This window comes from Puntigrus tetrazona, chromosome 4 (genome assembly GCF_018831695.1).
Source record: "Puntigrus tetrazona isolate hp1 chromosome 4, ASM1883169v1, whole genome shotgun sequence".
Lineage (NCBI taxonomy): Eukaryota > Metazoa > Chordata > Actinopteri > Cypriniformes > Cyprinidae > Puntigrus > Puntigrus tetrazona.
In genome coordinates, this window is record NC_056702.1 from 5,120,473 (window position 1) to 5,147,540 (window position 27,068).

The following is a 27,068-nucleotide window of genomic DNA, read 5'->3' on the forward strand; positions in this document are numbered from 1 at the left end:
GGTCCTGCGTGATGTGAACACCCAGGTACCGGAAACTGTCCACTCTCTCCACTGGGGTCCCATTGATCATGATGGGATGGTAAAAGCGCACCTGCTTCATGCTGAAGTCCACTATTAACTCCTTTGTTTTGCTGACGTTCGGGAGCAGATTGTTCTCCTGACACCATCTCTCCAGGTTGTTGATCTCCTGAAGGTAGGCCATCTCATCGTTGTTGAAGATCAGGCCCACCACGACAGTGTCGTCAGAGTTTGTAGTGGCCACACAGTCATGCGTGTACAGCGAGCACAGCAGGGGGCTCAGAACACAACCCTGAGGGGCTCCAGTGCTGAGAGTGAGGGAGGATGAGGTGTGTTTTCCCATCCGTACGGCTTGTGGTCTGTCGGTCAGGAAGTTAGTGATCCAGTGACGCAGGGATGGGCTGAGTCCCAGGACCTCCAACTTCAAGGTGAGCGTGGAGGGAACTATGGTGTTGAACGCTGAACTATAGTCCACGAACAGCATTTTAACATAGTTCCCATTTCTAAATTCCAGGTGGCTCGTGGTTGTTAGGAGGAGGTGTGTGATGGCATCCTCCGTAGACCGATTCGGGCGGTAGGCAAACTGTAGTGGGTCGAGTGTATCCGGTAGTGATACGGTGATGAAGTCTCTGACGAGTCTCTCGAAGCACTTCATCACTACTGACGTCAGAGCTACAGGGCGGTAATCATTCAGGCAAGATGGTTGAGGTTTCTTCGGGACAGGAACAATGATGGACTGTTTGAAACACGAGGGGACTGTAGACTGTTTCAGGGAGAGATTAAATATCTCAGTGAACACAGGTGCTAGCTGGTCAGCACAGGCTCTCAGAACCCGACCTGTGATGCCGTCAGGTCCTGCTGCCTTCCTGGTGTTCACTCTCCTGAACGCCCTCCTTACGCCGTGCTCCGAAATGGTGAACGTGATTTCCTCTCCGGCTCTCTCGGCGTGCGTGCTGTTCATCATGCCGCTAGCGGCGCTAGCGTGATTAGCGTGATTAGCTGCAGCCTCGAAACTTAATTAATAACATAATTACATGCAAAAATAACATAATTAATGCAAAAAGAAATAAACATTTACACACAAACTGGCCATTAGACAGGAAGTAAAGCAGAATTTGGATTCAGATGTGCCTTGCTGCCTTCGTGCCTTGGAAATGTTGCCTCCGAAGGCAGCGTTTTAGAGCTTTTGCAAGCAGCCAGTAGCAGTGCATGTTAAACAAAGGTATTATGTATACTGTAGGTATATTCTTATTTATTTATTTAGTTAACATACACTCAAATGAGATAAGTTTGTGATTTTTGTGCATGCTATTTAAAAGTTTGTGATCAGTTTTTTTGTAGTTTTTTTTTGCAAATTTATCCAAATTTATAGTAATATTATTTATGAAGTTACAACGAATTTCAGTAAAAAAAAAAAAAAAAAAAAAAGTATGTTCATCAACAAATCTTGAGAAAAAATAATACCTTCAAACTTTTCATAGAATTGGTGGGGGATATTTTCTGATGATATTATATTATGGTAAGAACTTGAGAAATTCACCTGAGCAGATGACTCCAGCATCCCCATTATCATAGTTTGTTTTATTCCATCCTGTTGACCCACAGTTCTTCAGTGTGGACTCCGACCCCGTACATAAGACAAAACTCATCCAGACTGGTCCTGATCCTGGTCCAAAGTGATCATCTCCCAGAGCATCTACAGGTTCTCCACAGTCCAGTTCTCTACACACCACTGCAGCATCAGACATATCCCAGTCTTCATCACACACTGTTCCCCACTGACCTCTGTGAAGAACCTCCACTCGACCAGAACAGCGACTGGGACCACCAACCAACCTTACATTCTGTACATTGTCTGTACATTGGAGATGAAATAAAGTCTTATAATGTAAACAGATCATCATGAGAGAGATTTTTGTTATTTTTTAACATTAAATTTTCAATCTGGGGATTTCAATCTGAAGAATAAATTAGTTCCAACCTGCACACATCAGTTGAGCGCTGTTTTCATGTGAACAGTTGTATTTGTGTGGCAGAGATGTTGGACAAAGGTGAATCTGAGACTCATTTCCTCTGCACTGAATCTCTCGTGTCCACATCTGAGTGTCTCCTTTGTCAAAAGCAGCTTCTCTCAGCACCTGTACAGGAGCCCCACAGTCCAGCTCTCTACACACAACCTCTGCATCCTGCTGGTCAAAGACAGACTCACACACTGACATCCACGACTGATCATGAAGTATCTCTAACCTCCCAGAGCAGCGAGAACCTCCAACCAGCCTGACTCCTGAAAGAACACAGACATAATTCTATAGAGGGGGAAAAAACACTAAACATTTAACATTTGTATTTTAATATGCAACAATAACCAGCAACACAAACACACAAATAAATAATAATAATAATAAACAATAAAAACTTAAATTACAATAAATAAGAAAATGCATTTGAACCCTCTACTGCTTGTACTTTGATAGCATATGAAAAAAAATATTCCACTTTTTTTTTTTTTTACTTATTTGGGAAAGTAAGTTACACATCATAAGACAATGTTCAAAGCGCAATACAAAGTCACAAATCTGTCAAAAAAACTTAAAGAAATCTTTAAGTGAGAAGGGAAAACACTTTAAACACACTGGTACATTGCATATGATACATACGTAGGTTAGTATGATAGTAAAGGGCCGGGAAACTCTGGTCCTACAGGGCCAGAGTCCTGCAGAGTTTAGCTCTAAACTCTAATTAAAAACACCTGCCTGTAGCTTTCTAGTGATCTTAAAATACTTTCATTAGCTAGTTCTGTTGTGTTTGATTGAGGTTGGAGCTAACACTGCAGGACAGTGGTAAGTTTCTCAGCCCTGATGTAACGTGTCGTGTCATATCATGTACTTCGCGGAAAATGATTTTACTCCATGTTAAACTACAAGAAGCACTTCTTCTATGCTGTGAAACAGAGGTGCATCTTACACTTTTTGCAAATCACTTTGGCTGTTCCTGTGCACTTAGCAACCTTTCATGTTTCGTTTCTTCACATCCATTTGTACTGTCAGTGGGAAATCCTTGTTTAGGTAAAGGAGCCATTTCTTCCCCTTTTAAAACTTTCTGAACATGCAAAATAAAATAAGTTTCATGAAACCTGATCAAAGTCTTCTCTACACCTTCGTACACACACAAAATCATTTTGCCGCCTTCTCACACTATGTGCCCCTGTGACCATGTGTCAGAAAAGGACGTCCCGCCTTCAAATGGTGCTTGATAGTGACTCCCACACCTTATTGGACTGTTCTTTGATACTTTTCAAACATTTCAATTGGTTTCAATCATTTAAAAAAACCTGTACTGAACATTTTTTACTTTAAATAAATGCAGGCGTTTTAATCAAGACTCTTCTTTCAAAAACGACATAAAATTAATTAATAAAATTAAATGTTTGGGGATGTATTACTAAGGTGTACCTGAGCAGATGACTCCAGCATCCTTTGAATGATCACAGCTGCTTTTACCCCATCCTGCTGACCCACAGTTCTTCAGCGTAGACTCTGATCCATTACACACAATATAACTCATCCAGATTTGTCCTGATCCTGGTCCAAAGTGAGCATCTCCCAGAGCATCTACAGGTTCTCCACAGTCCAGTTCTCTACACACCACTGCAGCTTCAGTCATATCCCAACCAACATCACACACTGTTCCCCACTGACCTCTGTGAAGAACCTCCACTCGACCAGAACAGCGACTGGGACCATCAACCAACCTCACATTCACACTGCCTTTTTGTGCAACAGATGTATGACAGACTGAGTGAAAAAGGTGAAAGCACAATTGGAAAACAGAAGAAAATGACAGAGAGAATATAAAAATGTAAAAGACAACTTTAAGAGTGCATAAAATATAAATAACGTGGCGGTCAGGAGCAGCATCTTATTGCCGATAAGCAGTTGAATTAGGATGCTTTTCATTTTCAACTGAAAGCATAAACCTACCAGCCATGAAGAGTTTTAGCAGAAACATCATCTTCAGACTCTCCATCCTCTCCTTCATGCCCGGCACACACTATTTCATCAGCTCAGAAGTTTTTCCTCTAAAGAGCCCCCTAAAGAGAAGAGCACTGACACTTTCCAATCATGCTCATCATTACCTTATTAGACACAACAGAGGAAATCATCAAACACAATCAGTGACAAATCAGAGGAGGCATTTCTAATTTTTACCATATATATCAAAATAACGTCAGCGCAGAAAAGGACTCCTCCTCCATACATACACACACACACACACGCTTGCCGGAGGCAAAAATAGTAGCACATACAGGAGACATTAAAAATTTCAAAAGAGAGGAAGCGCTCCAGGATATTTACAGCATCAACACCTGTTGAGATACAGAGACTGATAAATACTTCAAACATATATAAAAATATATTTACCACTATATAGTATATTTATTAATATTCTTATCAAATACATATTTTAATAACTAATAACTAATTTTAAATTTTAAATATATAATTTAAATTACTGTAATATATATACATATATATATATATATATATATATATATATATATATATATATATATATATATATACATATATATATACATATACATATATATATATATATATATATATATATATATATATACACATATATATACACATATACACACATATACACATACACACACACATATACATATACACATACATATACATATACACATATATATATATATATATATATATATATATATATATATATATATATATACACACACATATACATATACATATATATATACACACACACACACACACACACACACACATATATAATCAAATAGGTTTAATTCCCTATGGCAAACAACTCCCCGCTACGTTGGCCGCTACGTATCTTACTGCAATGCGTTAGTTTTCCAACAGATGGCAGTAAAAACACTTATTGTAGAAACGTAATGGCAAGGCTCTCGCGTTTGTGTCACTACTATAATTAACACCAATTAAAATATATAACACCAAATATATAACATTTCTGATATTGACATCATGGTATTTGTTTTATCCAAGGTCATTAAACTGCATTTGTTTAGCTTGTCATGTCACTAGCTCGAGGCATGACCATCAACCAACCTCACATTCTCATAATCTGTGCATGAGAGAGAGAGAGAGAGAGAGAGAGAGAGAGAGAGATTAAATGATTAGTTTGTATACACATCAACTGCACATGGATGTGACAATTGTAAATGACTACTATCTTAATAATTTGAGTACTTTATGTTGAGTAATAGATTTTACTTAAAGATTTTTATTTAAGGTTAACATTGACATCTTACCAGAGCATATCAGCCCCACGCTGTTTTCTCGAGCGCACTGTATGTCATGCGAAAGTCTACACAATCTAATGGTTGATTCATTTCCTCTGCACTGAATCTCTCGTGTCCACATCTGAGTGTCTCCTTTGTCAAAAGCAGCTTCTCTCAGCACCTGTACAGGAGCCCCACAGTCCAGTTCTCTACACACCACTTCAGCGTCAGTCTTACCCCAGTTATCATCACACACAGTTCCCCACTGACCCTCATGATGAACCTCCACTCGACCAGAACAGAGAGTGTCACCACCAACCACGGTCTAATAGAGCGACAGATGAATAAGAGACCAAAAGCAAGAAAAGGGGAATAAACAAGACTGGAAATAAAAAGAACAGAAAGAAAATAACTTACATGAACACATTACAGCATAACCACTTAATGCTTAATAATAATACATATAAAGGTCTGATTTATTTATTTTCCTTCCTTGGAGCATAAACCTACCAAAGGTGATGAGTTTTACTAAATAGCACATAAAAATGAGGAGTTTGTCCTCTGCTCCTGAAACACACTGAAGAAACTGTCTCGTGTCAGACCCCTAAAGAGAGAGAGAGAGAGACTCACAGCTGCCAATGACTCTCACTGTTACCTTATTAGACACAACAGAGGAAATCATCAAACACAATCAGTGACAAATCAGAGAAAGCATTTCTGATTTTAACCATATATATATCAAAATAACGCCAGCACTGAAAACCTCCATATAGAGACACTTGAGTGAGGATGCACACACACATCTGCCAGAGGAAAAAAACAGTAACACATTATACAGGAGACGTTAAGAGAGAGGAAGCGCTCCAGGATATTGACAGCATCAGCACCTGCTGAGATCAGCTGACTAAACATATATCTTCCTCTCACAGTAAATACATTTAAACACTGTGAGTTCATATAGTTATAGTGCGGACTGCAATCATTAAGCTCAACCACTGAAACCTATTAAACAATCATTTTTATTCAAACAAAGGAATACATATCGTCATTAATAATTACAAAATATTAAAAAAATTATATAATATATAGTTTGCAAACTCTCAAATTTGACAAATTTGCAACCCTACAGTAGCATTATTATTATTATTATTATTATTATTATATTTTCTAAATGTCAATTCAGTTCCAATATTATTGTTAGAAAAATGGCACACTAAAGTTAACCGCTTTGATTCACTACAGCAAGAATAAATAAGTGGACTTGTGCGTTACTCAACCACAAGAGGGCAGCAAACATCAAGGCTGTAAGGTACATCTCAAACTGTAACGCGTTAGTCTTCCAATAGCAGGCAGAAAAACACTTATCCAGACACGATAAGTGTCTTGTCCTTGTATTACGGCAGCAGAGAGCATCTCGATGCTTACTACAAGAGAAATTGGTCATTTCTTGCAATACAATTCTTTATTTCTGGTCAAATAGACATTTTACTGTGGTAAAATGTTTTGGTAAAAGCCTGAAATTAGACAAAACATAATAATAGTGCTTCATAACAGATCGAGGTCTGAGTGATGGGAGACATTGAGTACTATAAACAACCCTCATAACCCTAACAAACTGTTGATTCATCAACAATAAATTAAGAGGAGGCATTTTAAATATCAACATAATGACAATCTCAACACTTTTATTTTTAAGAGTCATTTCATAAAAAAAAAAAAATCACCCAAAACCAAATGGTCAGTGCTCTCAGAAGAATACAATCCGGGGTGATGCAGTCACCCTCTCTCCTGTGTTTGTGCACTTTACTGTTCTTTTACACTAATAAGGGTCTTTACTGTCCAAAGCACAACTTCACAGAGGCTCCATCGTCATTCTCCTCCTCCAGACTAGCTAAACTTTTAACCAGTTCCACCAATGCGCTGAACCAGCACAGAGCTCCAGCTGAAATCAGACCAGAAGTATCTGAATTAGTCCCAGCAGCAGATCACGTCCCAGAGGCTCGCAGACCCTGTTTCTGCATGACGTTCCAGAGTTTGTGGAGGTTGGACTGAGTGATGAGGTCGTCTGGTTTGAGCTGCAGCGCTCGGAGGTAGTTGCTCTCGGCTTCCTTCAGCTTCCCGTTAAGGTGAAGAATCGCCCCGAGATTCATCAGAGCTGCAGGATGCTGGGAAATCAAGAAACAGATAGAAATACATCAAATACTGAACAGTACATTGAACTGGCATTCAAAAATAGGTGTAAAGAATATTATGTTTTAATCTTACAGGACATAATTCTATATGTTTTACATGGAATATTTAAAGCATGTAAAAGAATCAATAATTCTTCCAAGGTAAAATTATAACATCTGATAGAAAGGCTAAAGAAGGTACTTACACCAGGTCTTAAATCAGCTGCCTTCCCATAATACCTTTCAGCTGCCTCGTTCAGACTGGCCTGTCTGTAGACAAACACACTTTAAGTTATTATTACCATTTTACTACTCTTCTTCTTATTATTATTAGTGTTTGGCAATATAAAAGCAATATAGCAACTAGCTGTGGATAAAAAAGTCCAACTGCAAACCACCTAAAACTGGATGTAGCAGTGAGTTTTTGAGTCGCACACCTGAGCATGTGAGCAGCGCTGAACACCACGTCAAACTCTGAACTGTCCAGCTCTGCAGCTTTCTGAGCCATCGCTGCTGCCTCTCCCAGACGAGACTCTTCCAACAGAAACTGACCTGACAGACGAGAAGAACGAAGAAAGAGGAGCTCATAGGATTGAAAACAGCTCAAACACAGCAGGCCAGAGCCCACAGGTCAAACAGAGATCAGTGAAGCACAAGCTTAAAAAAAACACACAGAGACAAAGAAAGGGAGAGTGGAGGATGAACTAGGACATGAAGCATATTAAACCCTAGTGTTAAAAAAAAACTGTATGTTAGTATCTAAAAACTAAGTGTAGCTTTAATCATATTAGATTACATTTCATATTTGTGATGATGAATATTTGAGATGATGCTATCAAATAAAATATCCCATGCATGTGAGACAAATTATAAGAAAAGCGAATCAATCAGAAAAGAAAATCAGAGTGTACCGTAATGCATGTAGCAGTTTCCTCTGGCAGGATCCAGCTCTATTGCCTTCAGGAAGTAATGCTCTGCTTCAGACTTCTGTCCCTGTGGAGAAATGAATAAATAATTACACCTGCATGAAGGGACACAATCATAACCAGACCCTTTAAATCTGTGCTATTTATTTGATATGATGCTAGACATTATCAAAGTGTGGGAAAGTATACCTTCTTTACAGTTAGTACAGTTTCTAATAAAGTACACTTCCTGTATGGTTCAGCGCTGATTGCTTCCATGCTGGAGTTACCTTTGCAAAGGTTCTCGTCATAAGCAGCGAGGTTATATTAGTCTTACTTCACTGAGCGGTTCTGTGGTAAACACTTCTGATAAGAGGATAAAGAAATACCTTGGAAAGCTGCAGCATTTCATGCTCTCCTTTGCTACGGTTCCTGAAAAGCATTCAACTACATCCAAGAACGTTTATCAAATGTACAGGCCTATAAGTCAAGGTTTCAAAAAGCGCTAAATGGCTTCAGATTTGAATCCAAAAGGGTAAATACAAAACAAGCTATTGTTTTAGCCTCAACCCATGATTTAATCTATCAACTAATGCGTTAAATTAGCTTTAGAGGTTTTCAGGGACATATTTCTAATAGTTCAAAGCAGACTGCTAAACTCTACACAAGGCTGGACAGAGAAGACAAACGGAGCGGTTAATGTCCTGAATCATTCAAGTACAACACGCCAGAACTGTCTGATGCTGTCCTGAGCGTTTGAGCGAGTAAACCAGCTAATACACTGTAGTTCCTCGACAGCTGGTCAAAAGTTCACCAGTAACCTGTTTTCAATAAAGAAAGAGAGTAATTACATTAAGCGCGGTGCTTGAGGGATAATAACTGGTTTGAAGCTGTTTATTAAGGGGCAGGCCGGTGAGGGGAATTTAAAGTGAGCAAACGGGTTTGAGGCAACGGTCTGGACTCTTGACCAGCCATGCTGAGACACAAACCCAAATCAGATTAGGAGGAGGATATGAGATAGCACGTCCTGGGGGGAACGCAGCTGCTCGACCTTTCTTCATGACCCCTCTCCTTTTACATCATAGTGGTCAGAGAGGAAAACATCACAAGTGACTGTTGTATCGTACGCAGACAGAGAAAGGCTCTTTACTGGCATCAGTGGTTTCACAAAGAACCTTTACAATTCCACAAAAGGGTCTTTAAGTTAAAAAAATATATATATTTTTTGGATTATAAAAATGTCATAACCCATAATCGGGGCACTTTAATTAAAACTTTCCATAAAAAGCAACTAAGTAACACAATTAGTTACTTTAGGGAGTAACCAGTATTGTAAAGCATTACTTTTAAAAGTAACTTTTTCCCAACACTTCTCACAAAGATGTTGGTGCTGGTGTCTGAGAGCCATCAGTGTGTTAAGGTTACTCTCGAAGACAAAACTTTTAAAAGAAACTTCGGCACTTAGAGTATCATAAAGGGTCATCTGTGACTCAAATGATTTTAATAACCAGATATCTTTGGTGTCGTCTTTCCACTTGGTCTCCCCTTTTCTAGTTTGAAATAAAAGCTGAATTTATTTAATATTTAATTATGCTTTCAGAAATCCTTTTAGCTAAAGTTTTTATATTCATACTGAAAATTTTATAGCAGCCACAGTGTCCTAAAAATACATCAGAAAATTCTGAGACCTCTTGTAAAATGCTTCTATTTTACCTTAACAAATATGAAAGCATGAACACATTTTATGTTTAAATTTGATTTTTAACTGCAGATTTTCAATGCAGTTTCATACTTTTGGCCACCACATTATATATTTTTTCATCTTGCACATGCTATCTACAATGACTGTTTGACAGACCTCAAATAGTGCACTTGTCAGCTTGACTCACCATGATAGACAGCAGTTTTCCATAGGTCAGGTGGGCAGGAATATGGTCAGGTTTGGCCTTCAGTGACTCTCTGTACCAGTGCCCTGCCTCCTCTAGATTATTCATCCTCATATACGCCTCACCTGTGGGCCAAAGTCAGATGGATGTGTTAAATTACATCCATCAAATCAAAAGCAGAGACAAGCATGTCATGGTATGAGTTTGAGGAGTTCTGGATGACCTTTGATAAACTAAGGTCCTTTTTTTTTACTCCCTAGGAAACACACGTTAATAAAATATACACTTCATCTGGACCTTGAAAGTTACTTTGAATAAAAGCATCTGCCAAACAAATAAATGTAAACTCATCACACCTCCGGACACTGAATCAGTAATGCAAGGGCACATTATTTATGTATCAGATTCCAGTCACATATCTAGATGTCTTTTTTATCCTAATAGAAGGAGAGGAGTATCGTGGCATAAAACAGCATGAAAAGAATCGTTGGTGATGGTTTAAATATACATATGGGGCTGAAGAACACTAAAAACATCTTAGGACATCTCAAGAAATCTACACCTGACTGTCTAATACAAGCACCTTCTATTGCTATTTTATATAATTTATATAAAAAATACATAATTTTTCTTTTTATTTAAATGTTCTTGCACTTTTCCCCATTATCTATCCACATTTTTAATCAAACTACTTTTCTTTTATAAAAAAAGGAACCTTTAGACTTGCACTCTCTATTCTTTTTATATAATATACTTGCTTTCTTTTTTATTTAGTATTAAAAACTTGTATGCACTGGATTAGACTAATTGGTCTAATTACTGCTCTTTTGTTAGTTTTTATTGCTTATATCATTCTCATTTGTAAGTCACTTTAAATAAAAGCATCTGACTAAACGTAAATGCAAATATATGATTTAGAGTGTTTTTGAAACTTCAATAAAAACATCTGAATGCACTGAGAAATAAACACTGACCCATCATATTGTACAAACTCTGCGGTGCAAACTGTCGTGGCATTTTTTGGACAGCTTCTTTATACATGGACAGCGCCTCCTGAGGATGACAAACAAAAACAACCTGTCGTAATGTGACAATGAGAGCTGCTAATTAAGAGCAAACAGGGAACAATTTATGCAAGAACATCACTGCATCCATCTAAACTGATAATGCATGCAGGTTGAGATGAATACCTCGTGCTGGCCCTGCTCATGAAGCAGTTTGCCGAGGTTGTACAAGCAGCTGGTGACGGAGCTCTTGTGGGCATGAGGGTCCTTCAGGTTCTCATCGGGGATGTCAGCGCAAGTGTGAAATGTCCGCTTGGCCTCTTCGATATTGCCCTGGGAGACCAGGATGATGCCCACGTTCAAGTATGCCGCTGCGAAAGAGGGGAAAAAAAAGGAAAACGTTGGCACATACGTGTACAAATGAAAGCCTGAAAACAGACATTTATTCCAGTAACAGTCTCTTCACGGGGTCAAAATGTTGAAACTGAAGAGCTGAACTCACAGGCCAGAGTCGGTCTGCTCCCGATGGCCAGTTTGTAGTAACGCAGAGCCTCAGAGAAACGCTCACTCTCTTGTAGCAGCAAACCACTGCATGAAATAAAGCACAGACTGCTTTTAAGCTTGAGAAACGATATATGAAGTAAGAAGTTGGTGGAAACATTGAGGTCTCTGCCTCTTCAGGGTTATTGACTGTTAGAGGTGGCTTACGAGGCTGCAAATAAGAGCTAATGAAATCCTGTCACATACACAAGCCCTGAGCGAGAGATACAGCAAACACTACCACTGCTCCTCACTCTCCCACTCGTTTTCTGAATGCTAAGTACGACTCTGCCAGTACAAAGTCTCTTAACTATTCTTTTTTTTTTTTTTTTTTTGAAGGTTGCCTCCAAAAATGCGATGTACTTAAAATTAAATGTAATGCTATCTGCAGTGTTGAGCAATGCGCAATATTATGGCACATATCCATATTGTGTACACCTGTTCATGTCTGTTTCCCTGCAAGCTATGTTTAATTGGATTATAGCAGTTCCCATGGAAAACTGGCTCAGATAAAGTGCTGTATGACCTTGACAAAACCAACACTCCTAAATTCTGTGCTGTGAATACAGTAAGAAAGAGAGCTGTGCATTCTACCTTTTTGTATTTGTATAAATCTATAGTAGAAGTCTATATAAATGTATACATTTTATACATGAAATGCATAAAAACATAATAACAAATAAATAATGTTTTGATATTTTTAATATAGAGAGCATAAACATCAATAGACCATTTTCACGATTAATGTGATGAATCCATTGCTTAAAAAAAATAATAAAAAAGGTAAAGTTAATTCTGAAAAAAGCTTTAGTATCATTTGTTTTCAGAACCCAATCGGTTTGATATTTTTAAAAATAAATAAATAAATGTGCGTGTCTGTGTACTCACAGGTTGTAGAGCATATCTGCCATATTTCCACGGTAATAAAGAGCATTTCTATATGCTCTCTCTGCCTCAGCCATCTTTCCCTGGTTCTTCAGCACATTACCCAGGTTACCCCAAGCTAAGAGAAACAAACCAAATACATTTCACCAGTACTTACTTTGGCATCTGATATCGCAAAATTCAAGCTCTCCGAACTCACCTTTAGCAGGGTTTACAGCAATGCCAGACTTGTACAGCATCTCCTCGCTCTCCCAGTCCTGGTTCCTCCTCACGGTCTTCAGGCTGTAGAGAAGCACGAGACCTGCAGCACAGCTCAGCAGGAACGCTCTGGAGCATCTCGACCTGCAGCGAACAAACATGCTCCTCAACCCAACGGTCACGAGCAGACAGAAGCCCATACTGGGGATGTACAGCACCCGCTCGGCCACCACAAAGCCCACGTAGAAGAACATATTAGTGGCTGGGATGAAGGGCAAAACCAGCAGCCCGAGGGAAAAGACCACCACACTCTCTGTGGCTGGGAGGGATTTTGGATGTGATTTGGGTGGTTTGTGATATCCATTTCTTTTGGGAGAGTCCCTGTAGTGATTGTCGTCATGATTATGAGTGTATCCATTAGTTGCAGACTTTCCATTGCTCATATGTGATTTTCCATTGGTTTCGCTGCTTTTAGAGGACTGTAGTGATGGGTTTCTCAAGCCAAACCATGACATGAGAGCGAATCCTGAGTAAAACAAAACCGACTGAAGGTTCCGCCAATCAGCAATGGATCTGAGCAGAGGAATGGCATCCATTGACCAATCAAAGCTGAGTTTGTCAGGGCAGAGGAGGAGCCAGGCATTGACGGCTGGCAGGTACAGGAAAGTGAGCGCTCTAGTCAGGAAGTGAGGCGAGTCGGCTGCAGGGTTGTCAGAGTTGGAAAAGTTTGGAGGTTTGTTTCCCATCCAGTAAAAGCGAGCTGCTAGAAGAATCATCCCCCAACCAACCAGCCATGCTAGACTGACTAGCAAGCTCATGTTCTTCCTCTAGAAATGAAGAGAATTAAAAAGCATCTGTCAATACACTAATTTCATTGAACAACATTCATCAGTGGACATACCTTTGTCACGAAAAATTTCCACCATATCTCATATGATGCATTAAAAAAAAAAAAAACAGCCACTTAAAGCAACCAGCTTCAGTAAAATTATTTGTTGTATAAGCTGAAAACAGGAGGTTGAGCAAACTCAAAAATCTGCTGAAGCTGGTACACCCCCAGCTGATTGAAAAACAAAACATTAAGATAAAAAAATATATATTTTATTTTCTATTATTTTTGCAAAATAAATACTGAAGTGTTTTATTTTTCATCCCTTTATTTGTTTACCAGATTTGAACAAAATTCATGTTTAATGATAGTAAGGAAAGGAAAGGAAAGGAAAGGAAAGGAAAGGAAAGGAAAGGAAAGGAAAGCAAAGACCACAGCACATTTAAAAAGAAGAAAAACACCCCTTTGCATTTATATTACAGTTATTTGTGTAAAATTGAAAAATCTTTTCTTATATAAATGGCTCTTTGGGCACAGCATGGCAATTGACAGAGCATACTGTGGAAGTTGAGCTCAAAGACTGGGGAAATTAGATGCCACAAATATCGATTCCTTTATTTCACACACAACGGGTTAGAAACTTATGGACTAAAGCCACAATAGATCCTCTGCTCCCATCGAGCGTGACACTTCAATTTATGGTTCAGGGTTGAACTGAATGAGCACTCTTTCATCACCTTTTTTTGCCCCTGCTCTTTTGTACTAAACTAAAATCAATCCTAGACTGAGGATGCAATAAAGACCTTATCAAAGGACAAAATATTATTCTGTGCTTATAAAGTTAGTAACCAAAATCGGAAGAATGCAAAAAACACAGAATAACCTCTGCAATTAGTGCGAAATCCAGACAAAAATAGTCGGGGCGTTGGAGGACGTTGATGAACTGAACTCATTACACTGCAGAGGACAAAGGAAGTGCTTGTTTTAGCTGCTGCTAATCATGCCACTTTTTATGAGGAAGGTTTTGGGTTTACAGCCTTCTCCATTGGGACATCATTCGAATCCAATCAGGTTCTTTCAGTTTTCAGCATCAAGAAAAAAAAGTATAGGAGCATTATCAACAGCAGACCTAATAGAGTCTAACATCAATATATATAACACCTCAGACAGTTCATGCATCTCAAAGTCATTACACACCACAAATGAACTGCATTCAAGGAAATGTGAGATCCACGGCATCATTTCACAGCTGAATTTCCCGTCACAGAAAAATTGCTGCCACATTAATCAAATTGTTGACTGTTATGCGGAAATCTTCCCACTCGCGAGACATTGAGACAAACGAGTCGAAATATTGTGCGTGTCATCGTTGAATTACCTTAAAAGAGACTACGAAGCCTTTTCCCTGAAGCTCGAAAGATTCATTTACCTCGCTAATCAGTCCTCAACTTTTTGCTTTCCCCTTTAAAAGTTCTATAATCGAATTAGCATTTTCTCATTTTTCCGAAATAAGACTGGCTGGTGGTTTGGAGATCCTGCGCTCAACCAGCAGCCATGTGCTATTCAGAAAAAGGGCAGAACGCATTCCAGACAATCACTAGAGCTTTATCTCATCTCCGTCCGATTAGAGAGCAAATGGGATGAAAAATTGCCCTCTATCTGCATTGTGCGCTCGTATGGCCGAGCCTCAAAACTAATCTACAGCGTATTGTTTTAGACTCACACCGTATTCTGCTCAAATCAAAGCAATATCATATATCAGGGGTGTTTGTAGCCTCTGGAATATCAATGAGGGTGCCCTATCTGTTTTCATTACCCTGATACGCATTCATTACCGCGTGAACTTAAAGTCTAAGATGCGTGGCATTAAATATGCAAAGTCAGAGTCTCGCTGTTCAAAAACCATTTTAGATGATCCTGTGGGATCTTTTATTGTTGACCGTTCCTTTTGCATTTAATGAGGCCCCTCTGAAGCACTGAAAGCCAATGAGCCGATTTTACACCAAGGGACTAAGAGTAAACGAGAAAGTGCTTTGATAAAGAGAAAGAGAGGAAGTGAGGGCATGGTTTCCCTTCTTCTCTACTCTTCCTCCTCATCCTCCTTTTTCTCCCTCTATTTGCGTTCTCATGCGCTCGTGGTCGTCTGGAGGGTTTGTAATCTCTCCCTGTCGCCCCTTTCGTGCGCCTCGTGATTACCGGCAAGAAAAGCCGGAGACACGGGCAGAGAGGCCCCGATAAAGAGCCCAGATGTGCTGCGGGGTTGGCATCTGTGTACAGAGTCTGGACTGGTAAGATTACCCTAGTATTATTGTCTGGAGACGGGTGGAGGAGAGCAGGAAAAAAATTCCTATTTATCATAACATTGATAAAAACTGACACTTAAAATATTAGCTTTGTGTATTGTACAGAACAGACTCATGAGTTAATTCCCCCAGAATTCCTACATGGCTAAATGGCATTTGCCACAGTGCAACACTTATAATTTGTCTGTTTAATAGGGTAATCTTATCAGAAAAAAACATCAAGTAAAATCCACTTTAAAAGGTTTCCTTATTTTCCAAGACACCATTTTCAAGAGTGCTTTAAGTATCTTAAGTAAAACTTAAATAATATAAAATTTATAAAATGGCATTACAATTATATTACATGTTTTCCTCGCTGTCACTAAATATGAAAAAATTAAAAAATGATTTATTTTTACTGGTATAAGAGCATCTTAGGGGACTTGGATTCCATTGCCACTCAAACAAGCATTTTGAAGTTTCAAGCAAAATTAAAGGGTTTTTTTCCTTACACTGAACAACAGTAAGTGGCATAAACACAAACACACACACACACAGTATCAAATATAGGAGCAAATTTTCATATTAAAACATTTATGCAGAGAGGAGAATTAATTAAATTTCATATAATCATGGCAGAAAGAAGTGACTTTTTCCAACAATATTTAAGGGTCCTCATATAAATTTGAGCTTCTAGTATTCAATATTTAAGCTGAAACAGGGCTACATTAGTATAGTTATAAAATTATTTTTACTATGAGTTTCAGGACCTGGTTTTATACCACTTCAGTGCCCCCGTTGCATTTCTGCTAGAACTTTAGGCAGATTCACATAATAGGAATTGGCTCTCACCTTCAGCACCATCATTACTGCTTGCCGGAGTCTCAAACGATGCACAACACAGAGGTCATAAACGGCTGACACGGCCAGAACAGTCACTCCCTGCTCCTTCCACAGTAAAGCTGCCGCAGCAGCACCCAGACTCCCAGCAAGCCACAGCGCTGTCCGCCACACAACCCCATCCGTGTGCACTGCTTTGGACCTAAGATGGCAGTACTGTGTGTAACATATCAGGGACAACAAGAAGCAAAAAGCTGCACCCACATCTGCTCGCCCCACCACCCCCGCTACCGCTTCAGAGTGTATGGGATGCGAGGCGAAGAGCAGACCCGCCAACAGGCTCCACGGTCCTCCACCCAGCAGGAGGCGACAGAAAGCAGTGAAGAGCACAGTGACGCAGCAGTGCAGGCCCACGTTGACCAGGTGGTAGCCCCGGGGGTCCAAGCCGCCCAGGGCATAATTGAGGCGAAAAGAGAGAGTGCAGAGGGGGCGGAAAGATTTGTGGCTGCCGCTGTGGGTGAGCAGAGTGCCCCAAAAGTCATCGTACAGGATGTTCATCCATGGAGTGTCTGGTAGGAGGTCTTGGTTGGTTTTGATTGCTCGGCTAAAGAAGATGGAAAAAAAGAAAGAAAGCAAGAAAAGATAACATAAATGGGTGCCATATTGCATAAAAGGCATTCACTATACAAGCTGCATGAAATTGGTGCTTACAACCTAATTGCATTCATTGACATCCCTAGTTATGACATAATTAATCAAGGATGTCATAAGACCCAACATCAAATTAATCTTTACAGACATGATTTCAGGCCAGTATTTTATTTGACACAAATACTGCATAAAAGTTTTATGACTATTTGAAATCATTTGAATCCCAAGACTACTAACAGAGGGATCTGTGTAAATATTTACAAAACAGTGCTTTAAAATGATTAAATCACGATTAAATCGCATTACAAAAACATTTTGTTTGCACAGTATATGCTGTGAATATTTATTATGTACATACAAATGCACACACAGTATATATTTAAAATATTTACATGCATATATTTCGGTTCATATGATTTATATCAGAATAAATATATTTCATATATAAAAGAACTTATTTTTCTGAAATACATGCATGCGTTAGTATGTACGTAATAAATACGGAGCACACACACGTTAACAAAAACCTTTATTTTTATATTCGACAGCACTAAAAAATAAGTTTTAAGTACAATAATACAAAACAAAATTCAATAAAAAATAAATACAATTAAAAAATAGAAATGTTTATGTAATTAAATTAAATATAATCCTAATGCAGCCTTTTTTTCCTCTAATAAGTGCTGTAAATGGTAAAAGCCATCACTATCCTGCTGTCCTGGCAATAACAATAGCAGAATATATGCGCTTTCTTAATGTATTCATCAGTTTAATATATTCTTTTCATTTGTGATTGGCAATGATGTGGGAGTGGAGCTGATTTGAATATTTAAATTACAGTGATCTCCAAATGGCGAGATCGAAAGCCAAGGCCATGAGGGAATCAACATGGGCACATTTATTTTATCTCAGAGCACGAAAGAATGAAAAGTGAGGCCACTGTGGCTCTATATATCCTAGAAATTTAAAAGAAAAAGCTAAAGAAAGTCAGAAGGGAAATCTTACAGTAGCTAGAAGTCAGTGATATGGAATGCAATAAACATCCAACAAAAATATATCTTACAAAAATAAATAACACCCCCCCACCCCATCCCCCCTCATAAAATAGAGAGAAAGAATAATACTTTTCCAGTCTGTGTCAGTGGTAGTTAATACATCAAGCCTTCAGTACAAGTGGCGCAGTTTCCTGTGACCCATATCTCGGTCTATAGAGCTCTCTGTGACTCAATGAGAAAGCCTGCACTTGTTTTCGACTCAGGAAACACAATGCTGGGAAAGTGAGGAGATTGACGGCCGCCATCACGCTATGACCTGCAGTGAGGCCGCAAACCATCAGACGCCACATATCACAAACGTCACTATTTGGCTTTTCTCTATTGTATTGGCAGTCTATTCAAGTGCCAACTGAAGAAAATACAATTTAAAAAACACAATACGAAAATCTATAATACAGTAATACATTAAAAAGATAAAAAATGAGCTTTATCAATAAAAAGCTAATTTTTATATCTAAATTATATGACATTATGAATCTGTGCATTTCTAGATAGTGGTTCCTGAACATTTCCAAGGTGTTTGCAAACAATTGTACATTATTAAGCCTTATCTGAATTTATTAAGTTGGTGCTTATGTTGTGCACATTATGAGGTAACCTTGTTCTAATAGGGCCACGGCAAATCAGATTACTGTGAATATAGCTCGGTCCATTATGAACAGCTTGGCTCCGAGGTCATAACCCAAGGTATTAGCAAATAGCACGTACCGCTCTACAAACTATTACAAACACCCTCAAAAGCTAAGATGTAGACAGACAAACAAACGTACCCTGTGTGTTTAGATTTTGTGTGGTCCAATCAAATTTACATAGCCCTAGATGCTCATCGGTAGACAGTCGTGACACTGACCACTTGAGTGTCTCCAAAATATTTAAGTTGCACAGCGAAGGTTTATGTCTCCACTTACCATTCCTTATTTGACCCAAAGATAAGCAGTGCCTGAGAAAGCTGGTTGTTTTGAATAGTGAAGGAGTTGTGTTATGAGCTTTATCTGTGTACCTCGAAGAGTTGTGACGGCCTCTAAATCCACGCTTACCAAAATCCAGAAAGCATCATTTGTCTCCATGAGGGACTGGAAAAATGCGGTTTCTATCCCTGCTCCTTGGCGGTAGACTTTACACCACATACATTTAAAGTTTTCAGCTTCCAGTGCTTATAATCTCTATAAATCACTAGTGAGTCGCCTCACAAAGCCTCTCAGTCACTGAGAGTTCAGAAGGTTAATGCAGTTGACTGTGAGGGCGGCTTGATGCACAGTCATTATTCAATTCCAACGTAGCCTGCGCTATGAAAGTAATCGGATTGAACTTGCAGTTGAGGGTTTAAGCAGAAGTTATGCTGTATGTTGTTCATAAGCAGTCAGTATATATTGCACATGTTTTCAGTCAGTAGTCAGCAAAAACCACTAACCAGCCCCACTTTTATTAAATGTGATTAAATTATTAAATAATACAGAATTTTTTTCTCATTTAATAATAATAATAATGTTCATGACTAATTAACAAATGTATGTATTAAATTTGTATAACCGCAATTATTAATTATATTAATAATATATTATTAATATATAGTATGCTACCATGTCAACATATTAAAGCAGATAAGGCAAAAAAAAAGCATTATTATTATTTTATATAAATGTATTTGTATTAACTTTTCCAACTACTACTACCACCACCATCACCACTACCACTACTTCTTCTTATTGCATCAATGCTAAACTAGAATTAATATTATTTTAATATGTAGATGTATTCCACCATGTCAAAAAGCTAAAGTACAGAACATTTAAGCAGATGTGACAAGAATTTACTATCATCATCGTCGTCATTATTATTATTATTATATTTTATGTGTATCTTTTCATTATCATCACACAAACTGGTATTATTAGTAGTAGTATCATCATCAAGACATTATATTATATTATAATTCTATTCACTTTTTCACATAATTACATTAAAGCAGATGTAAAAAGACCACTGCACCACACCTCACATTTGCCGATCAGTGCAGAGTATTGGAGTGGGACGGAGAGCTTTGCGTCCCTGCACAGGGAACATGGCTGTGGTGTTAATCTGACGCTAACAAGATTACAGGCGTATCACAGAGCTAGAGTATTTTAGGGGCACAGCTGGAGGACAAGGTCTTAATAACTTTAAACCTTTCCCAACAGAGAGGTGTGCAAGCCTTGAGTTTATAGTTTTAACAAATTCAGTAATGAAAAGCCATCAGCTGTACCGCTGTCTTAGAAAATAAAATTAAGTAACATGTTACTTTGCTTAACATGAACCTATAAACACTGGTGTTTTCCAACAGATTCAAGCAAATCCCATTTGCAGTCTTTACAACCCTTTGCTGGCAAGTATTCATAAGCACTCTATAGAAAACAATTCTGGGGAAAATTGGCATCAAAAACACGCTCATAAATGTCAGCGCTCACTAATGCTGGACCACTATGATGGATTGGTTTCATTTAATTGAAACTGGCGAGATTTCCTCCATTTCTTTAAAGAAACCAAGTGTAAAAACATCCATTAGGGTATAATGCAAAATTATATTATGTAGTATGTGAAGCATCTTCTCAAAAGAGAACAAATTTAGTATAAAAAAAAATTAAATGATATTTATATATATTTTTATATTTAAATGTATATATATATAAAAATACTGTATATACACACACACACACACAATTGCTAGCACATTAATTTAACCAATTCTTCACTGCAGCTAGGATTTGTTAAGGTGTCACTGATATTTCAGATTTTTCTAATGTTTTGAACCCACATCCACGTCACCCAGCCCATTTTGGAGTTGTTGAGGAGACGACAGTGTTGTGTACGGTACACAACATCTGATATACATCATAAACTCGTTACAGCAGAAATGCCTGATCCTGCTGATCCTTTCTCCCATGTGGCTTCTGGCTATAACATCACCACCAAATCACTGAGCGCTCCACTTTTAATCAGAAGCAATATCTCATGTCAACCAAGGTTAAATATGCAACATATACACCACCAGTCAGAAAAAAAGGTCAAATTTATGTTTCTTGTGATCTGAAGACTTGTTTAAACGATTTAAATTAGATTTGTTTACAATATAAAGTGTCTACATAAGAATGTTTTTACAACAAGAAACTTTGGTCACAACAAAGTAAATGAAAGAGATTATTTCAGTATTATTGACGTCTTTCACCGTTTTGACAGTTAAAGGGCATCTTTTAACCACTCAGTGCCAGCATTCATCAACAGACATTCGCATTAAAAAGGCATCTATAGGGGTCACGCAGTGAACGAAAGCAAAAAAACTGCAGTGATCAAAGCCCCTAGGCCCTCACAGCTGGCCAGATGTTAAAGTCAACTCTGGCATGAGCATTTAACTAGGCCAAGATCTTGATTAAGATTTAGCCCTCGTCTACTGGAACCCATTCGTGAGCATAAAAAAAATGTAATATAACAGCCAATCGGAGCGCACAGTTTTTTTGTTTGGTTTTTTTTCAGCCATCAAAGGCGCTGGCGGACTGGGGAGGAGCAGGGAAACGGTAGTGTCCTTCATTGCTGGTCTCTTTCATCTGCTCAGAGAACACTTCCTGATTAGTCCAACAACAGCTACAGGACAAAAGCTTGCCAAGAAGGCCTGTTAGAAACAAACAGCGACAGCATGCAGAGATTCGGGGGAAATAATTAGTACAAAATATTACAGCTCCTTGAATTTCATAATGATAAAAAAAAAAAAAATGTAATTAGATGTTTTACTTTTTATTTTGCTAGAAAAAAGCAAGTAACATTTGTGGCAAAATTCTCTTTAACCACATAAGTTAATCCATAATATTCATTTATAAAAGTAGATAAACTAGATACAATGTCCGACACTAATATTGGGACCCTTGGTAAATGAGCAAAAAAAACTACAGAATAAAAAAAACTTAACCTTTTTTTGCTTAAAATATTAACATAAAGATTCTGCTCTCATTGAAATCAACCAATTGCAAAGACACAAAAACACACAGACACATCCCTTCATTAAATGTGCGTGAAACATGATTATTGGCACCCCTATGAATTCATATAATAAAAATAATTGCAAAGTTAATTTCACATTTTTAGTACACCTGGGCGACTAGGAAGAGGAAAATGTTCAAACATGACCTCATGTTTCACAGAGATATAAATATGAGGTGACACATATAGGCCAATCTCACTTACTCATTCATCATAAACGAGCAAGACCAAAAAAACATAGTTGTGAGGGTTGTTGAGCTTTACACAATGGGAATTAATAAGAATAAGAAAAACAGCAAAAATCATCAGCTGGAAGTGTTATGAATCAGCCTGGAAGAGGATGATCTTGTCTCACTGCACTGTCAAGAAGATGGTTTAAATGGCCAAAAATCTCAAGGAATCACAGCCGAAGCGAAGCCGAAGCTGTGAAGTTAGTGGGGTCTTGGGGTCTGACATTTTCCAAAATTGCAATCGGTCACCTACATCATCACAAATTGTTTGGAAGGGTTTCTAGACAAAAAGCCTCTACTTTCTCATCCAAAAAAAAGTGTCTTCAGTTTACCAAACGTTCCTGGCACTTCAAACAGGGTCGGGTTCTATGGTCAGATGAAACCAAAATAGAGCTTTTTGGCAATAAACACCAGAGGTGGGTTTGGCACAAACAGAAAGGTAACCATATGGAGAAGTACCTCATGCTCACACTAAAATATGGTGGTGGGTCTTTAAGATTTAAGGGCTGTTTTTATGCCAAAGAAGCTGGACATCTTGTTAGGATACATGGCATCATGGATACCAAATATCAACAGATATTAAATGAACATCTGTTTGCCAGAAAGCTTAAAATAGGCCATGGGTGGACAATGATCCAAAACTTACATCAAAATCAACACAAAACGGATTACTGACCACAAAATCAATGCCTTACTCTGAAAATAGACAGCACAAAGTATTGACTAAAAGGGTAAGTAATTGTAATTGTGGCACACATATTTTTAACAAAGACATTTGTGATTGTGAGATTTTTGATAAATCTGTCATTTTTGCAATTATTTGTTTTCTGTGAGAACAGAATTTGTGTTTTAAGAATTTTCAGCAAAAGATGGAAAGACTTAAAAAAAGTGGAAAAATATAAAATTAAATTAAAATACATAAAAGGACAAACATACAAATAAATAACTATAAAAATGGAATAATGAGCTAAAAATAAATACAAAGAGTAAATAGAAAAAATAAACGCATAGAATGTTCAAAAGCAAAATGATCGAGAACAGAAAAGTTACCCTAATTAAAGCTTCGCTATCTGATCTGCTTTTGAGAGAAAAGTACAGATTGCTCACATTTAAACTCAAAAAGACAGCAACTGTAGATAAATGGAGAGAAAAAAAAAGTGGTGGCCCTTATACAAACAGCCCTGACTCACAATCGTTTTAATGATCTTAACAGACCCAATGAGTATCTGTGATTCTTCTCACTTTGACAATTGATCTGAGACTTTCCTCGCTATAGCAGAACAGACACTCATCTCCAGCACAAGCCATCTGGGCTAATCCCAGAGCGATGTCATGCTAATGGAATAGCCATTTCACTCAGCACAAAGAAGTCTTGTTAGCTCAATGATGGATGATGTCCATAAGAAGCCCAGTGGCAGAAGTAGCCACAGAGAGAACCACAGTTAAAGGAAATCAATGCCTTATAAAACCACTGCAGTTCAGTCAATCAGACACATCGCCTGGCTGTTCCGAGGATTTAAAATGGACTATTTCACATCTTAAAAGCTCTGACACTTAAATAAATCAAGCCTAATTGAGGAACTAATTAAGAAGCTGAGAGCAGGTATGTTTTATATGCTACGGAAACCTTAAGGAAGTACCGCCACTTACATTTAAAGAAGTTAACACAGCTAAATGTCCTAAACAATGCACTGAATAAGTTATCCTTTCTCACTCAAATTAAAAAAAAATGAATTAAATTAAATAAAAATGTATTAAAACATTTAGCATTATTATATTATACATTAAGTGGTACAGCAAACCTGCTACTGTAAAAGCCTGAAAAAGCCCTTATTTCCTCACTTCCCATGGTCCAGACCCTGTAAAGTCTCACCGTCTGAATGCTGTGATGGATGTTGAGCTGCACATCTGGAAAAGTGTGAGCTTCAAGTGTTTCTTGGCCTTCCATTGAGGTGCTTTTAATGAATATATATATATATGCAGGCCTTCTCTACATATAAAATGTGAATGGGGCACAAATGGTCTTACCAGGCAATGACTGGAACTTTAACAGTGATAGTTTTCATAACATAAATGGCTTTTATAAAATCCAGTTAAAGCTGGATTTATAGGGCCACCCAACCGGGCACCAGTGCCTGGATCAGGACTGTACTGCATTTGAATGCATGTTGAAAATGTAAATTACAGGGAAGTAACTAGGCAGTGAAATATTATCAACTGCATATCCTGATTCCCATCTTCTGTTGTCTGGATAGGCAATAATCGAGTCTGAGGAGTTAATTAAAAGCTAATGTCTACATTGTCTACCCAGCGGTGATTAATGATGGCCCTGATTAAATTCTGACAGTGCCCGGTTCTCCCAACAACAAACCATGTCCGTCTACTCACTGCCTTATCATGCAAATCAAAATGTAATCTACGAGAACCACCCCAGGGCCTGATGCTAATTTGATGGCACTTTTGAATTCTGTTGCTTCTAATGATCATAGATGGTTTTTACTCCGTTCTCCATAAAATAACATAACATTTAATTTTAGCTTTAATTAGTCTCATCCAAAATATACGTATTTGTTTACATAATATATGCATGCGTACTGCACATATTTATTATGTATATATTTAAGAAAAATATAAGTTTACATATTAAATGTATTTAATGTTTTAATGTATACAAATATTCATTTATATGCATATAAAATATATTAAAAATATTTAGAAAGTATATACTGTACCTGTGTGTATTTATATATACATAAATATGCACAGTACATGTAGATATGTAATTATTTAAACAATTCTTTTTTTTTTATTTTGGATGCAATTGATCATGATTAATCTTTTAACAGCACTAATACAAAAATAAATCAAGTCATTTCTGAATTTTTGTTTGTTCGATTAACAAATTTCCAGTCCCCATAAAACTCAAATACTTTTTTTGGCCCACATTATACGGTAGTTATTTTTTATTGTAGTGAAATTCTTACTCTGTATTTCAGATTCTTGCTCTAGTCTTGCATCTGTATGATACATGTCTGGTGTTATCAGGAAGAGCAAAGTAAGCTGGGTATCTGGATGTCACAGTGACCTAAAAAGCTCCCACCTGCTCGAGAAGAAGACAGAATGTATTCAGACTGCAGTGAGAGACGAGAGTAAAAGTGAAGTGTACAGATCCATAAATGAAGAATAGCAGGTTCTTTTAGAGCGCTTTCATTGTCCGGATGTCCCAGACTAGTCATTAAAAACAAAACTCACAAGAAAGAGAACAAAACGGAGAAAGAGGGCAAAAAGAGAAAAGCCTAGCCCTATTCATCACATTCTATTCTTCGTCCGTGTTCCTCATCCATTCCTCTCTGACCTCTCTTTCTCTTTTTGTAACAGTGTTCAGGACATCCACTAATTGGCAAGCAACCAGCTGTGTCCCGCAACAACCTCTTCCTCTAAAACTCCACATAAGCTCCTATAACAGCGAACACTCGTAAGGCTTATGCCATGGTTTGAATTAGAGCTTGTGTAATATTCCACTCATCTGCCACTTATTCTTATTAAAACACCACAGGGAGTCTTCACTGAGTGAGGCAAGAAATAATGCCTTGTAAGCAAGCATCTGAATGCTTTCAAAAACACAAACTTCCAAGCAGAGTGAGGAAAAACAGTAATTTAGAGCATTTAATGCAGTTTAAAAGTCAATGTCATATTCTGGTGTCTGGTTATTTTTCTAAATAACCAATGTCTGGTTATTTAGAGGAGACAAACTACAAATACGTGGACTTGAAGGATTTGACAGCCAATTATCCACTCGACTTTATAGAGCATTTAAAACAGCAGGTGGAGGAAAAAAACAGCTTGTCAACTCCTTGCGTTTTGCTTGTTTACTTGTAACTATTTTAAACGGTTTTACAATTGTAGCATTTTGCTTTCAGATTTATAGTTGCGCGTGTTTAATCCAATCAATTCAAAATGGGTTGCAAACTGAAATCCTCATTCACTTTGAGTAGACAAGAAAGAGATTGACGATGATGACTAAAATGAGGAGGAAACGAGTCAAGCAGAAAAATGGGGGAAAAAATAATAAGAGTGAAGAGAGAACAGATTCTGGCCAGATCCTAGTACTGCTGGATCACAGTCTTCTAACTTGTGCACTGCGAATCTGTGCAACATATTTAGCGGTAGAAATGTCCATTTCATCAAAAAAATGACAGATGGTGTCTGAGAACGGCCACGAATGTCATATCGGAGAGATATTCAGAGCTCACACACTCCAAGACAGATA

General features: G+C 37.9%; 2 protein-coding genes across 3 annotated transcripts in view; both read right to left on the reverse strand.

Moving 5' to 3' along the window:
• The window catches only part of LOC122342833 (deleted in malignant brain tumors 1 protein-like), a 91,656-nt gene that overhangs the window by 17,460 nt on the left and 47,128 nt on the right, over positions 1–27,068 (reverse strand). The gene's annotated exons all lie outside the window — the stretch shown is intronic.
• Positions 6,329–27,068, reverse strand: part of tmtc2a (transmembrane O-mannosyltransferase targeting cadherins 2a) — a 29,935-nt gene continuing 9,195 nt past the window's right edge. The window contains exons 2-12 of one of the 2 annotated variants that reach the window (XM_043237962.1): positions 16,867–17,458; positions 12,905–13,730; positions 12,709–12,823; positions 11,783–11,868; positions 11,467–11,651; positions 11,251–11,329; positions 10,280–10,401; positions 8,397–8,478; positions 7,923–8,037; positions 7,692–7,755; positions 6,332–7,479 (exon numbers count right to left, since the gene is read on the reverse strand). In XM_043237962.1, the coding sequence (XP_043093897.1) occupies positions 7,300–7,479; positions 7,692–7,755; positions 7,923–8,037; positions 8,397–8,478; positions 10,280–10,401; positions 11,251–11,329; positions 11,467–11,651; positions 11,783–11,868; positions 12,709–12,823; positions 12,905–13,730; positions 16,867–17,458 (2,446 nt within the window). In that variant the 3' untranslated portion in view covers positions 6,332–7,299. Of the gene's footprint in view, positions 7,480–7,691; positions 7,756–7,922; positions 8,038–8,396; positions 8,479–10,279; positions 10,402–11,250; positions 11,330–11,466; positions 11,652–11,782; positions 11,869–12,708; positions 12,824–12,904; positions 13,731–16,866; positions 17,459–27,068 lie in introns of both variants that reach the window. The other variant, XM_043237963.1, reaches the window with a different exon arrangement.